Source organism: Peromyscus maniculatus, chromosome 2, assembly GCF_049852395.1.
Source record: "Peromyscus maniculatus bairdii isolate BWxNUB_F1_BW_parent chromosome 2, HU_Pman_BW_mat_3.1, whole genome shotgun sequence".
Classification (NCBI taxonomy): Eukaryota; Metazoa; Chordata; class Mammalia; order Rodentia; family Cricetidae; genus Peromyscus; species Peromyscus maniculatus.
This window is the reverse complement of record NC_134853.1, coordinates 115,584,568-115,600,998: the sequence shown is the minus strand read 5'-3', so window position 1 is coordinate 115,600,998 and position 16,431 is coordinate 115,584,568. Positions and strand designations below refer to the sequence as shown.

General features: G+C 41.4%; 1 protein-coding gene across 2 annotated transcripts in view; it reads right to left on the bottom strand.

Annotated features, from left to right (window-relative positions):
• Window positions 1-3,192: 3,192 nt before the first annotated feature.
• The window catches only part of Tek (TEK receptor tyrosine kinase), a 114,589-nt gene continuing 101,350 nt past the window's right edge, over window positions 3,193-16,431 (bottom strand). For both annotated transcript variants that reach the window (XM_006974017.4, XM_006974018.4), the window contains exons 19-23: window positions 13,905-13,975; window positions 13,036-13,076; window positions 11,872-11,968; window positions 4,914-5,013; window positions 3,193-4,179 (exon numbers count right to left, since the gene is read on the bottom strand). In XM_006974017.4, coding sequence (XP_006974079.1) covers window positions 4,105-4,179; window positions 4,914-5,013; window positions 11,872-11,968; window positions 13,036-13,076; window positions 13,905-13,975 — 384 coding nt within the window. In that variant the 3' untranslated portion in view covers window positions 3,193-4,104. The remainder of the gene's footprint in view (window positions 4,180-4,913; window positions 5,014-11,871; window positions 11,969-13,035; window positions 13,077-13,904; window positions 13,976-16,431) is intronic.

The window sequence follows — 16,431 nt, the reverse complement described above, 5'->3', positions numbered from 1 at the left end:
TATCCTTGATGTTAAGGTGTATTTCCTGGATGTAGCAGAAGGATGGATCCTGTTTTAGAATTTATTTTGTTAGTTTCCTTTTACTTGGAAATTGAGACCATTGATGTTGAGAATTATTGATGAGCAATGTTTGTTGATTCCTGTTATTTTGTTATAGTGTGGGTCTTCCCACCCCCTGGACCTTTTGATGTGCTAGTCTGGGATTATTCATTCCTTGTGTTTTCTTAGGTGTGGTTAACCTCTTCAGATTAAAGTTTTCCTTCTAATGCCTTCTTCAGAGCTTGACTGGTAGATAGATGCTGCTTAAATTTGGCTTTATTATGAAATGTTTTTCTTTCTCCATCTATTATGATTAAAAGTACTGTTGCATATAGTAGTCTGGGCTGGCATCTGTGCTCTTAGAGTTTCTGGAATGTATGTCCAGGCCCTTCCAGCTTTTAGAGCCTCCATTGAGAAGTCAGGTGTAATTCTAATGGGTCTGCTTTTATGTGTTACTTGTTCTTTTTGCCTGCTTTCAGACCCTTAGGTTCAGCTCTCCCATACCTACACCATCAGGGCCAGCTCTAATGTATTGCCCAGGCAAAGTGTAGGGGCCACTCTCCTGAGTGCTGCTGATGAGGGGCAGGAACAGCTCTCCCACTCTTGTGACCTCAGGGCCAGCTCTCCCACCCACCACAGGTGGCCAGGGGCAGGGGCTAGGAAGGCATTTCTTTCCTGCCCATACCACCATATGGCAGATGAGGGGCGGAGCCAGATCTCTCATGTTCATGTTCTCAGGCCGATTCACCTGCAACCCCATCAATTGGATCAGCTTTATTGTGCTGCCCAAGTGAGGTGCAGGGTCCACTTTCCCGAGCGCTGTAGCTGGTAAGGAGGAGGGTCAGCTCCCTTGCCCTCCACAGGTAGCAAGGACAAGGGAGGAGGGCTTCTTTCCCTCGCCCTAACCAACAATGGCAGATGAGGGGGGCGTGGCCAGCTAGCTCACTCTCACAGCCTCAGGGGCCAACTCACCTGGGCCTCTGCCAACAGGGTCCGCTTTCCTGAATGTTGCAGCTGGTAAGGAGGAGAGTCATCTTCTTTGTCTGTCACAAGTGGTGAGGGGCGAGGGATAAGGGGAAGCATCTCTCCCCCACTCATCATATCATCACATGACGGAGGATAGTGGGGACAGCTGTCCCACACTCACAACTTCGGAGCTGGCTAAACCACACCTCCACCAACAGGCCTGATTGTTTTTAATTGTGTTTTTATTCTGGTGTCTAGCCATCCTGATCTGGGGTGATTGCAATTCTAGGTGTTAATGTCTTGTCTTTGCTGAGTGGGTGCTCCATCCCTTGGCTTCTGTTGCCATCTCTGGATCTTAGGAATGTTTGGTGGCTGTGGGTTGCCTGGTAGGGAGTACTTCTCAGTCCCTCCTAGGTTTGGCCACAGGGCGTCCTGGGTAGAATGTACTTGTAGTTACTGGGGGCTGACATGAAGGAATGAGGATGAGGTAGAAAGGGGAGAGGATGAGTGGATCCACAGGAAGCAGGGAAAGCTAAGTCTGCCAGGAAGATTGGTGGAGTCCCCAGGGAGTGGAGGCAGAGAGGGAGGGGGGACAAGCCCCTGCAGGTGGTCTGCTACAGGGCTGGGGATCAGGCTGGGAAGTTGGAATTGGGGGACAGGAAGGAGAGGGAAGGAAAATGAAGATTGCCTTCCGATTCCCAGGCTTCAGTGACTGGCTGGTCCCAAATTTAGTTCCTCTCACTATTGGCAGCTGCTACAGCTGGAAGAGGTGATAGAAGACGGCCCAGGAGGATCTGTGGTGTCCCCCAGGGAATGCAGGATGAGAGGGAAGACCCTGAAGTTTCCTTAGTTTCTTTTCATTCTCTTGACTTCTGATTGTATATTTTTAAATAATGTATTTTAAAATCAGATTCCTTCTGATGAAACTATTCTGTTGGTGGTGTCCTCTCTTTGAATGCACAGTTCATTCATTGTATATTTTGATTCCAGAGTGAGACACATACACGTAAATGTTTACATCCTACATTTCTGCTTTCCAATTTTGCATTGTTTTTCCATGTTTTCTCGAAATTCGGAGATATTCTTTAAAGTATCATTTTGAATTCTCTGCTAGGGAATACATATATTTCTTTGGAATGAGCTACAAGGAAATTGTCCTCCTTTATTAATGTTTTGTTTCCTTGGTTTTTCATGTTTCTTATTGCTTATGATGTCAGCATTTAGTGGAAGAGACACCTTTTGCAGACTTTATGTATCTGGTTTGCCCGGAAATCAGCTGAGGGTCTAGGGTTGAGAGAGTTAAGAGTACCTTTCTCTACAGTGCTAAAAATCAATCGGTTGCCTGTTCCCCTCCTTTCTTTCTTCCTTTCTCTTGGTGGCAAGACATGTTGGTATTTTCTGCAGAATTGGTTGCTGGGGTCTAAAGTGGTTCCTGCCACATGGCTGCTATGAATAGTACCTTCTGTCCACCCCAGGGATCTGAAATGCTCTTCATTTTCTCCATTATGCTGCTGCAGGTTCTTTAATGTGTCCTTGATTCTTCTCTGGCCTCCTTTTGGTTCATCCACAGCTGTCTGTGTCTGTGTTTCTGTGGAGGGATGAAGGCTGAACACCTACTTCACCATCTTGGTGTTCTCACATTTTTTTAAAATTCAAGTTTCCATTTAGTTAAGTAAACTGTATGCTGGTGGCAGCCTTGCTCCCGTGCTTTGCATACTCTTGAATACGTTGTTTGAAAACCAGCGTATTTGGGGTACATTGAATAGCCTGTTCATTTCTGAGATTCAGAAGGTAGGAAGAAGGCCAGGCAGTGGTGGCACATGCCTTTAATCCCAGCACTTGGAAGGCAGAGGCAGGCAGATCTCTGTGAGTTCGTGGCCAGCCTGGTCTACAGAGTGAGTTCCAGGACAGCCAAGGCTGTTACACAGAGAAACTCTGTCTCAGAAAAAAACAAAACAAAACAAAAAAGTTGGGAAGGTGGAAATATAAATATGTCAGTGTGAAACAATTAGAGGTCTACTCCCCTAAGGCAAGACAATGAACTAAGAGGTAGAGGTATAGAGCTTGCTGGCCTTATGGGCTTTGCACTCCTGCCCTGGGTCATACACTCACTAACTCCATGCATCTTAAGACATCTTCTTAAAAACATATTTCCAATTCCTATGACATACACTCCTGGACAGGATGTGGGTGGATGAGACATTTATTCACCTACAGGAAAAACCAATGCAGTTGGTGGCTACTGCACCAACAGTAAATTCACAAATGATCAAAACTACAGACCTTTACAATGAGCAATACATGTAGGGATACGATTACGATAGTGTGCGATACATGTGGGGATAGTAACTCCATGTCACAAATGCCACACATCACTCCGAAATTCCTAGTTTTACTTCTTAGAATATACAATAGATTACTAAGGAGACTAAAAGTAACGTCCCACCAGTTTATTGACCTTACTTATATCTCTCTAAAGGTTCTTAGTCTCCTAAGAAAGATTTTAGATGTTAACATTTTGGAACGACATGTGTGCTGTAAAAACACAGGACCAACTGTCACATGGCCAAATGAACTGGCTTCTGTAGGTGAGGGACAAAATTGAGAGACCCCCTTTTCAGCCTCTTGAGTAGTAACCCACATTCTGATATAATTCATAATTTCCCCTCGCTTTTCTTCCTGGGTTGTCAAGGGAATTGTTAGACTTATTAACAGTATTTTGTGTGTACACAGCAAAACATTTTTATAGCATTCAATTATAAAGGTAAATATCAAAAACACCTAGGACAATAACAAACCCTGCATTACAGTATTTGCACTCATACCTTCTTGTGCAATCTGTGTTTTTAGAAAAATATATTATATGAAAGCACAAACAGGCATTTTGATCTCAGCACATTCTTCCTCCGAGCAGTATATACAGTCATGTTAGAGTCAGAACACACTACAGATCCACACAGGCTTTCCACTGAGGGTCCCAAACACACAGCACGATATGTACACTTCTATATCACATCTCCTGGCAGAGGGTCGTGACGGTGTCAAGGCGCTCTTGTGCCAGGGAAGGGCAAATGGCAATTGAAGATGAAGAGTTCCGCTCTAGGCTGCTTCTTCAGCAGAGCAGTCGATTCCCGCATAGGTAAACTTCTCATAAAGTGTGGTATTCACATACGTCTGAAAGAAGAGGAGAGGATCAGGTCCACACTGTGCCGCTTCTGCCTCTGCCGGGACAGGTAGACCAGCCCTGGCTTTGATTTATCTTTCATGGCTGGGGGGACACCTTCTGTTCTCAATCCCTCTGTGTAATGGATGATGTGTTTTTCTGAAATGCATCCTGTGGCTTCTAAATAAGATTCCCTGCTCCCTCTAGCCTTAGTTTCTGAGCATCTTTAGTATCTTTCTGACCTCTCCTGGAAAGGTCAGCTGGTGTAGGCTCCTTCCTCTATATTTATTCTTCACCTCCCCTGCTGACCTAGATTTGTCTGTGAACCCCTAAAATGGTACAGGCAATTACCTTTTAAGATGTTTCAATAGACTTTCTTACCCTCCAAACAGTAAACTACAGGCCAGACTTCGCTGCCTTTGTATTCTTGGCCAAGTCACTTAACCTCTTTGTTTCTGCATCGAAAAAATTAAAGGGCCAGGCTACATAAATGAGATTCCTTCCAGCTCTAATAGACTATTTTCAGGTTGTATTTTAGTGTATGTGTGAGTGACTATATCTTACAGAGAAATCTTATTCCCCCCTAAATTCTATCTCCTCAAAATTCGGGAGCATATCTGTTATGGTGTAATATCTAAGGCTATTCTTAGAATAGCTTGTTGAGTTGTTTCAATGACTTTTTAATGATCACCTCGGGCATTTCACAAATTCCAGGGAAAGAGCATCTGTATCAAATTGTGCTCACCTTCCGTTCTTCTAACATCCTGTTTAAGGACACCAGTATCTGGGCAAATGATGGTCTCTCATAAGGCTTCTCCCTCCAGCACTGTCTCATGAGATCATACCTTTGAACATAAAGAGTGGAAAGATAAGATTAACTCTGACTGTGCTTCAGGCCTGGCTTTGCCTTAGCATGGGGCAGGAAAAAAAAGAAAGAAAATTAGTCACTGGGGGATGCCTGGTCATGACGCTGTGAGGCATAAGATACATGCACTCTACCTAGGACATTTCCACGGTGTCTTTCTCTCTTCCTACAAACCCACTCCCCTTTTCTTCTTCTGTGGATATAGCAGAGGCCAGCTGCCAGTCTTTCAGGACCTTGACCTCAGCTATTGTAGCCATGCAGAAGGAACTGAATTACCTGTCTGTAGCAGCATTGATTTTGGAATACTACCTTTCTAGTCATGAGTTCTCCTAATGAAATGCCAATATGTACCTCCCAGAGGCAGGACTTTAAAAGTCCTGCCATTAAACACAAATGGCATCTTTAACTAGGTACAATGGACAAATTATTGACAGCCATTCTCAGAACCAGGAAAGAGTTCACAGACACCAGACACCAACTCTGCTGGCACTTTGATCTTGAACTTCTCAGCTTTCAGAACAATGAGAAATAATACACACATGTATAATTAAATATTAATATATAATACAATTATATGATTATACAATTAATATATTATATATAGTTATGTATAATATAGTTAAATATAATTATATGTGCATGTTTAAATATGTATATACTTGAATTAATTCTTTTCAGAATTTCATACACTGTATTTTTATCATACTCACCCTTTCAACTCCTTCAAGATCTATTCCCCAACCCATACCTACCCAACTTAGTGTCCTCATTTTCTTTTAAATCCACCAAGGAAATGATTGTTGCGTATTTACTCGGGTATATGGCCATTCACTGGAGTGTGCTCAACTTACTAGGAGTCATACTCAGAAAGAAAACTCTACCTCTCCTGGAAGCTATCTATTATCAATAGCTCTTCAGCTTGACGTGGACCTTCATGACCATCTCTGCCCTCAATGCTGGCATTTTGTCAAGCTTGAACCTTTACTGGTCTTATACATACTTTCACAACTGCTGTGAGTTCATATGAAATTGCCCTGTTGTGTCCAAAATACTGCTTTTTTGTAATCATCCACTACCTCTGGTTCTTAGAATCTTTTGCCAATTTTTCCATAATGGTCCCCAAGACTTAGGAGGAGAGGGCATGATATAAATATCTCATTTAGGACTGAACACTCCATAGTCTTATTCTCTGAACCTTGAACAGTTGTGGGTCTCTGTGTTAATCACCACCTACTGGGGAAAAAAGAAACTTTTCTAATGCTATTTGAGAGATGCACTAATCAATGGGTTTAACAATGAGTTATTAGGAGCTGGGTTAATACCATGTTCCTTTAGCAGAGTAATAGCAGTAAGTTCTCTCCTAGGGCCTATGAGCTGCTAGCCACAAGTCTTTTCCCAGTAATGGTTTTACGTACGGGTTCCATCTCATGGAGCGGGCCTTGAATCTAAGCATAAGGTGGTTGGTTATGACTATGACATTCATGCCACTCTTGCACCAGTGGGCGTGTCTTGCAGGCTAGTTGTTGTTGTAGCTTGCAGGGCCCACAGATGGATAAGATTGGTGATTGCTTTTCTTCTCTGGCAGTGTACATAGCATATTTCATCACTATGAAAGCTAGCTACTAGGGATAAAGCTTGCAGGTCAATACCAGCTTGATTTCCCTGTGTTCCATGACTAAAATATCTGGTATTCATCAAGTCCTGAAGGGTCACCAAGCACAATGGCTATCGCCTGTATTGTTTGGGGTGATTATGGGACCTCACTGGCCAACAACTCCAAAATAGATAACTCATTCCTAGCACTGGGCTTTTTATTTGTTAGCCTGTGGTGTCTAATAGGGGAACCGTTGAAGCATTTTAGGGTGACTCCATTTAAACACTTTGTATATATGTCTATGTTGATATTTTAGGAAACTTCTATGCTAGTAGTGTTTCATATAGACTTTTTAGAGGGTTTTAGTATTAGTTTTCCTGCCTCTATTCCTGCCCTCCTATCCTCCATCCCATTTAACTTTTCCAATTCCATCATTCCCATTCCCCCTTTATATCTGTGTTCTATCTTCTTTCTGTTGAAAGCTTCATCTTCCCTCCCTTGAAGCCTTCATCCCCCCACACCTCCTAGCTAATTTTCTGACCTCTATGGGTACTCCAGATGAAAAACACATATCTAAATATTCAAAGCTAACATCCACAAATGAGAGAAAACAGGGGACATTTGTCTTTCTGGGTTTGGGTTACCTCACTCAGAATGATTGTTTTCAGTTATATCCATTTAAATGGGGATTTTTCATGATTTCATTTTTCTTAACAGCTGGTTAATATTCCATTGTGTAAATGTACATTTTTATTATAAATTCATCAGTTTATGGACATCTATATGCTGTTTCCAATGTATGCCTACTGTGAATAGAGCAGCAACGAACATGGATGAGCAAGTATCTCTATAGCAGGATATAAAGTCTTTAGGTTATATACCAAATGTGGTATAGCTGGATCATGAGGTATATCAATGTATAGCTCTCTTAGTAACCTTCAAACTGATCTGTAGTGGCTTTCCCAGTTTGCACTCCTACCGGCAGTGAATAAGTGCCCTGCTTTGCCCATATCCACACTAGCATTTGTCATCATTTGGCTAAGATCAAAAACACTATGACTATAATAAGATGAAATCTCATAGTAACTTTTATTTTCATTTTCCTGATGTCTAATGATATTGATTAAAAAATGTTGATGTCCAACAATTTTGTTAAAAAAATATTTCTCAGCCATTTGTGTTTCATCTTTTGAGAATGTTCCGTTTGGATCCACGCTCCAGTTTTTAATTGAGTTGTTTGTATTCTTGGTGCTTATTTCTTTAAATCTTTTAGATGCTCCTCTGTCTGATGTGTAGCTGGTAAAGATTTTTTTCCATTCTCTAGGCTGGCTCCTCACTAAAATGATAGTGTCCTTTTCTGTACAGAAGATTTTTAGCTCTATGATTTTTCAATTATCTGTTGTTAATCTTAATGCCTGCATTACTGGGGTCTTGCTTAGAAAGACCTTTCCTGTGCCTATAAATTCAAATGTATTTTCCACTGCAGGAGGTTTTTTTTGGTCTACTCTTTAGGGTCTTTTATGTATTGTCTTATAGTTTCTATTGCTGCAATGAATCAGTATGGCCAAAAGCAACTTGAGGAAGAAAGGCTTTATTCCTTTCACAGTTCCAAATAACAGTTAATCATTAAAAGTAGTGAGGACAGGATCCTGGAGCCAGGAGCTGATACAGAGGCCATGGAGCAGTGTTGCTTACTGGCTTGTTTCCCATGGCTTATTCAGCCTATTTTCTTATAGAACCTAGGACTAACTAGGGGTGGGACTACTCACAATGGGCTGGGGCCTCCCTATCAATCACTAATTTTAAAAAATGCCCTACAGGATTGCCTACAGCCTAATCTTATAGAGGCATTTTTTAAAATTTAGTTTCCCTCCTCTCGGTGACTTATGTCAACTCAACACAAGCTAAACTATCCAGCACATGTATAAAGCCACATTATCTGAACTAAAGATACTTTGGTTTCTTCCTTTCCTATTTATACCTCCCTTATCTTCTTCAATGGTCTAATTGCTCTAGCTAAGACTTGAACCACTTAAGGGGAATGAACATCCTTTTCTTGTTCTACCATCTATCTTGTTCTACCTTCTGTCTCATTGGATGTTATAGGTCTATCTAAAGATGACTTCATCTTGTTTTAACTTCGGTAGGTCTGTGTATGTCTAGAAATTCACTCATTTCTTTTAAATTTTATGGTTTGGTAGAAAGTTGTAAACTTTAAATATGTATGTGTAAACTTCATAAACTATGTCCTTATGGCTCTCTCAGTGTCTGTTATAATGTTTCCCTTTCCATCTCTACATTTTATTAATTTGGATCCTCTCTCTCTCTCTCCCTCCCTCTCTCCCACCCCTCAGTTTGGCTAAAAGTTTGTCAAACTTAATAATTTTTACAAAGAACCATCTCTTTATTACATTGCTTCTTTGTGTTTTTTTCATTTGCATTTTATTTTATTTTAATTATATCTTTCCAGATGTTGTTTGTTCTTACTTTTAAAAGGCCTTCAGGTACATTGTTAAGTTATTAATTTGACATCTCTAAAATTTTTTGATGTTGTCACTTACTGCTATAACGCTTCCTCTTTTGACCACCTTCATTGTATCCATAGATTTTTGATATGTTGTGTTTTCATTTTCATTCAATTATAAAATTTTTAAAGTTTCCTTTTTGATTTCTTCCTTGACCCAATTACCATTCAGAATTGTGTTGTTTAATTTGTGTGTTCTCTGTTGTTTCTATTGCTGCTGATATCCAGCTTCATTCCATTGTGATTAGATAGAATGCAAGATGTGATTTCAATTTTCCTGTATTTGGTGAAACTTGCTTTATGTCCTAATATGTGGTAGGATTTCCAGAAAGTTCTATTGGCTGTTGAGAAGAATGTGTATTCTTTAGTGTTTGAGTGGAATGTTCCGTAGATATCTCTTGGGTCCATTTGACTTATGATGTCTTTTGTCTTCAGAGTTTCTGAATGACCTGTCTGTCAATGACAGGTATGGAAATCACCCACTGTCACTGTGTTGGTCCATCAGTGGTCTTAAGATCTAACAGTATTTCTTTTATGAGTTCAGGTGCTCTTCTTATGTTTGTTGTATATATGTTTAGGACTGTAACATTCTTTTGGTAGGTTGTTTTAATGTGTCAATTCTCAACCTGAAGGTTGTAACCCCTTTGGAGGTCAAACAACCCTTTCACAGGGCTTTCCTAAGACCATCAGAAAACACAGATATTTACATTAAGATTCACAACAGTAGCAAAATTACACTTATGAAGTGGCAACAAAATAACTGTATGGTTGGGGTCACCACAACATGAGGAACTGTATTAGAGGGTCATAGCATTAGGAAGGTTGAGAACCACTGCTTTAATGAGAATGGGGTGTCCCTCTCTTAAAACCATTTTGGCTTTAAGAATAGTTTGCTGGACATTAGAATAGTTATGCCTTCCTGGTTCTTAGTTAACATTTGCTTGAAATGCTTTTGTCATCCTTTTACCCTGAGTGGTATTTCTTGTTGATGATAGTGAGGGATGTTTTCTGAATGCAGCAAAATGATGGATCTGTTTTCTTGTCCTTTGGGTTGGAGTCTTTTTCTTCACTATCTGAGCCATCACTGTAGTGCTAGAACCTGTTTTTAAATATAATCTGGTAGTCTATGTCTTTTTTACTAGGGGAATTGATACTGAAAATATTAATCATTATTATTAAGAAATGTTTATTAATTCCTGTTATTTTGTTGCTTTTGTGGTGTTCTATTATACCTCTTTAACCATTTAACATTTAACCATTTATACCATTTAACATTCTGGAATTTTTTTTTTATTCCCTGTGCCTTCTTGGATGTGTTTGGCCTTCCCTGCTAGGATCCTCTGTAGAGATAGCTTAGTAAAAAAATTTTAAAATATTTTTATCATGGAAAGTTTTCCTTTATCCTTCAATTTTCACTGACAGTTTTGCTTGGTATAGTCTCTGCTGGTAACTGTGCTCTTTCATAACTTGCAGAACATACCATTCCAAGCCTTTCTGGCTTTCATAGTCTCCATGGAAATATCGCCTGTTATTCTGATGGGCCTTTCTGTATACGTGGATGGATCTTTCTCCTCTGCAGCTTTCAATATCTTTTTTTTTTCCTGTGCACTTAGTGTTTTGGCTATTATATGACATGGGGAGCTTTTTTTTTTTTTTTTTAGTTCTGCCTATTTGATGCTCTATATGGCTTTTGCACCTTGATAGGCATCTCTTTCTTAGGTTTGGGGACTTTTCTTCTTTGATTTTGTTGAAAATATTTTCTGTGCCTTTGACTTGGATCTCTTCTTCCAATGATTTAGTAGGTTTGGTCTTTTTACAGTGTCCTGTGTGAGTTCTATTCCTCAGGTGTTGTTTTTGTTTGTTTAAGATTTAACATGTGTTTTGATTAAGTGATTCAATTCTCTACCCTGTCTTCAAGACCTACTATTCTGTTTTCCACTTGATCCAATCTACTGACAAGGCTTTCCTCTGAGCTTTTATTTTAATTCCTATGATTTTCATTTCAGGATTTATTTCATTTTGGCTTTTCTTCAAAGATTCTCTTTTTATAAAATTACATTTTCATAGCCTGGATGTTCATTTTTTTCATTCCACTGTGTTTTTACAGCCTTTATCCCAGAATTTATTCATATCTTCTTGGAGTCCCTTGATTATCCATGTCTGCCCAGGGTGACCTACATTTATACCTCTTACACCAGGGGAAGTATTAGCATCTTCTTCTCTCTTAGAAGTATGAACAATGACCTGTTTATTCAATCTATGACCTAGCACTCTTGAAATCATGTCACTCAGGACTTCTGCTGGCTAGTTCTGGAATGAAAGCATTACTAATGTTAATTGTTCTTCTTTGTGAAAAATAATCTCAAAAGAACCTAGAGTGTGAACAAGTTGTTGCTTAATGGAGTGACTCAGAAATCTCTCCTCCAACCTGAATGAAGAGTCTGCATGCCTTTGTTCTTGAACAACTTTGTGTATTTCATACTCTTCTGTCCTTGCCCTTCCTTATTTCAACCTTGTCAAGACCTGTACCTTAACAACTCTCCTAGATGTAAGTAGCAGGAAAAACTGTTAATTATTGTCCATCACATAGTCTTACTAGCAGAAATCTTTCTTTTCACCCAAGATCTCAATGTGGGTGTGTTAATGTACCTAATGACTTCCCCATTAGAGTCACATGGAGAAAGGGAAAGATAAAATAACCTCAGTGAGGCCTGACTTACACCTCATCGTCACAGTTCAGAGGCTTCTCCAGCCTGTAGCCCTGGGGCAACTTCTCGTAGAGTTCTGCACACGTCATGCCACAGTAGGGGGTGCCTCCTGGAACACAGGAAGGAGGGCGTGTGAGTCCCACTGGCACAGAAAGCTGTGCTTCTTGCCCAATGCTAAGCAGTGAGGAGGAAGAAGAGATAGATAGGGTGATCCCTCCATGTGCCTCCCTCTATAACCCACTGTGTACCAGGCTTGGACGTACATCCGTGAACACACCACAACTCCACCACTCCTTCAGTGGAGGGACCCGCCAAGGCTTCATTGATGACAGGCCACTTCTTTTCCCCGAGTCTGCTATGCAGAGCACATCTCAGGTGCCACTGACATTTACTTTTTCATATAGAAAGTTTGTATTTGTGCAATTCCTAGCTTATCAGCAACAGTTACTGTACAGCTTAAATTAGAAAAGCTATACACTTGTAGAAAAACTCGGAATATAAAACCGAGTGAAGGGAAATCCTACAATGCCTCTCATTACTTTTCAGTATAGCACCTTATAGTTTAAAAATAATAATTTCTAGCCGGGCGGTGGTGGCGCACGCCTTTAATCCCAGCACTCGGGAGGCAGAGCCAGGCGGATCTCTGTGAGTTCGAGGCCAGCCTGGGCTACCAAGTGAGCTCCAGGAAAGGCGCAAAGCTACGCAGAGAAACCCTGTCTCGAAAAACCAAAAATAATAATAATAATAATAATAATAATAATAATAATAATAATTTCTAAAACCAATGGCAGGAAGTGTTTGGTTTGGGACATGTGCTTTTCCCCAGGCTATTAAATAGCCTTTAGGGTGGGATTTTTACTGGCTGCATAACAACCCATCTGAAGTTATAAGAGTAACTTGTTACAGCTCTTTGACGTCTCTACACAGACAGAAACAGTTTACAGTTACGCTCACAGCCATGGGACCCTTAGTATTAAGTATGATGCTAACATACAGCTTTTAGAAAGAGAAGTGTGGACAATTGTACTCATCTTCAGAAACACTTCTATTTGCGGGTTCCACCTGGTGGCATTAGAGAAATTAAGTGGTGCCCTGTGGAATCAGGCTAGAAGGAAGTTCTGGAGGGTTCATGCCCTTTGCACAGTGTTTTGCCTAATGGGTAAATTAAATACTCACCTAAGCTAACAATCTCCCAGAGCAATACACCATAGGACCATCTGCAGGATTGGAACAAAATAAAACAAATGATCAGCGACTAGGGTGACCACTCAGGTTTCTGCCCCATAAACCCTATCTATAAACCTTTTATCAAAAGAGGAAATGCTAATAGGATGGTTTCTAGGGTGAGACCTGACACACAGCATATGTTCCTCTTAGGTCCATAGAGGGCTACAGTGGGAAAGTGACTCACTCCTCCAAATCCCTTAACCCAATAGAGAATGCAAGATGCTGCTGTGGGAGACAGTGAATTCCACTCCAGACAGATGGAAGTTGAGTCCTTTCTCTGCTGTCTAATGCTTGAATGGACAGTTTTAGAATGGTCAGTATAAACTACTGAACATAGGGAACCCCTAAGAATATTCTCCCAAAAGTGGGGAGCTTGGCTACAGTGAGAACACAGTGAATGCCAGTCTCCTCCTCCCTCAGACCTCAGTAAGGCCTCTGGGACAGGCATCCCCCCCCCCCCCCGCCCCGATGGCCTCACTTTCTCTTCCTGCAAAGAGTGTACAAAGCAAGATGACTTGTCATGCAGGCTGCAGGAAGACATGTCCTACTACTATGGCAGCTTTAGGTCCAGGGAATGGAATCACGGGGAGGCCCCTATGCCCTTTCTCTCTTTAGAGGTCATGAATTCATCACCTGAAGTCTATATGTGATGGGCAAAGGTACCCTCAAACCTGACACCTGTGATTTTACACTAGAAACTTCCACTCTATGGCTTCCATTTCCTCCTCAGGGGTACAGGGTGTCCCTGTTTCTCTTTAGAACTTCTACCAAATATACTTTTCTAGGAAAAACTCCTCAGTGGTAAGGCACATACTTACACATCACTGTTGGTTGTATAGACACTATAGTTCAATGACTCAATTGCCATCCAGCGCACTGGGAGCCTTCCCTAGAAAGAACCAAGTGAGATATCACTTAGGCAGGAAGGGCTTTGTGTTTAGAATTCCAGACATAAGGCACAACAGACCCATGAAGCCTTGGTGTGTGAATTTCCACCCACAGACATGTATTCAGATTCAAAGACATGCAAATAGGGTAAGCCTTACCCTAGGGAGTCTGATTTGAGTCAGTCTATGTGAATGTGAACGTTTGGGAGTCATTCAGCTATTCACCTGGTCACCTTGTGATTTGGGGGCTTCCTAGGCAACCCAGTGATTGTATGGCTCACTGTTAAGAGATCTACTTCCCCCTCCCAGTGATATGCCCATACTTTCAATAGTGCCCCATCAGCCTATAAAATCAGAAGGCTTTGGGGATTTTCCTCAACCTGCCTCTGCAGGAATTCTCCCAGGCTGCTCTTCTAGAGACTACCTCCTCCCATCCAAGAGTGATTCTAACTGCAGTCCTCTCCCAGTCCTTCGTGGAATGGCTATAAGTCCCAAGTGAGGATTCTGTATTTTAGGCTCAGGTTCCAAAATGTCCCCCATCCCCCACGCACCCACATTCTCCCTCACACTCACATTCCCCTTCTTTCTATGTCAGCCTGGGCCCATCTCCCCCCTGCTCCTCCAGCCCACTCTTGCATCACAGCCAGGAATGGAAAGCGCAGTCACATCAAGTGCTCTCTTTCCTCTCAACCCCTCAGGCTTTGGAATACTACCCAGGCTCCGTACGTGCTTCCAGGTTTTCTGTATTTGCTTTCTTTGGGCTCTGTCCTCTTTCACTGTCTCTGTTGTCTTGATTCAGCCCCTGCCTGGCAATAGTATCCTCTTCAGTGAGCTCTCTACCTAATAGACCTTGCCCTTTATCGGCCTGTTCTCTACACAGAATGATTGTTCTAAATGGCTACTTTAAGTATGTGGATCTTAAAATACGTTTTTTAGCATCCATGTCCTAAGATCACAAGTCCTTACCTGACTTTTAAAACCCTTGACTGAAGTTCAAGGAGCCTCAAGACCTTATCTCTGCTACCTCCTCCAGCCTTCAACTTGAATCCCTAAAGTCTTATTGCTCTCCTTTGACTCTAGGCTTCTGTATCAGCCCTGTCCTGCAGCTCATGGAGTTCATCTTCATATCCAATATCTGCTCAACATTCTCTATAATACTCAGGAGCTTGCCTCCTCCAGAAAACCCTCCATGACTGCCCTCAGCGTTGGTTCAGCCTTCTCTGTGCTTCCACACACATGAGTTCCTGTACCTTGTGCAATTGAACTGTTGTAATTGCTAATTCGTATTTATCTGGGGACTTTATCCTGAAAGTACCAGCTAAGTCTTACTGTTATTCCTGAACCAACTATTATTATAAATGGCATCATAATAAATCAGTGAGATGATGGCTGTTGTCTATTAATGATAGCACAATATCAAATTGCTTTGTGTGGTTCATAGTAATGCTTTCAACAGTATAATTACTATGAGGGTTGAGAAAAAAAATAGTAGACCCAGAAAGATAAACACCTGGATCCTAGTTTTGAATTTTAGATTTGTGTGTTTAATTTGGAATGTCTGTACAGGACAGGAAGCTAAAACTGGCACATGCAAGTGGGGACAGGAAAAGGCCTTCAAATGGGGAGGGGAGAGTAGAACCCATGTGATTATGAAAACAGAAGGGAGGAAAAACTGAGAGTGTAAGGTGTAAGAGCAAGGATGGGGGATGGTGGGATGGAGGGATGGGATCAGATTGACCAAAATAAAAATTGTTATTTTGTAACACTAAATAAAAAATATAATTCTAAAGGAGTTTGAACAGAGCAGCCCTGCATGGGTGGACAAAGCTCCCCCAAGAAGACTTGGATGACTAAATGAGAATCTTAGTACCAAGCATGGGGTGCCTCCTTATGAGTTATTGGTCAGGGAAGTCCCAGCCACTCCAAAAACAACATTGGCTACTGCCATTGTTCTTGGTTGTTCCCATAGCTAGACTAAAAAGACCCTACTGCTGAAGACTCAGCACACTTGGCTGTAGGACTCAGAGAAATAAAGCTAGAACTTCCCTGACTAGTTTCCATAGTGCTAAAAGATAATTCAAAGGCTGCTAGGGGAGAAAAAACACCAACGGACTTACCCAGGTCTGGAACCTGCATTGCTATAATACTGACCGTCCAGTTGATGTGATAGTGACAGGACTCTGGGGGAGACTAACTACCTTTTAATTGGATTTGAGTCTTACGACAAAGGAGGGAATTCATGCCTGATACTGTAAAGCTGCCAATGTTTAGAAGGTAGGATTCTGCATTTATTTTTTTAAAGTTTCACTGATGAGTATAAGGTACAAACCACCGATTTAGCCTGGACCTGAGAAAGCAGCCACTCTGCCGATGGGTGGCACCTTTCTGCCCAGCACCTGGTTTTCTCCTCTCCAACCCTCCCTTCCCCTGCCATTCATTACCTTTTGTCCCCAGTCTG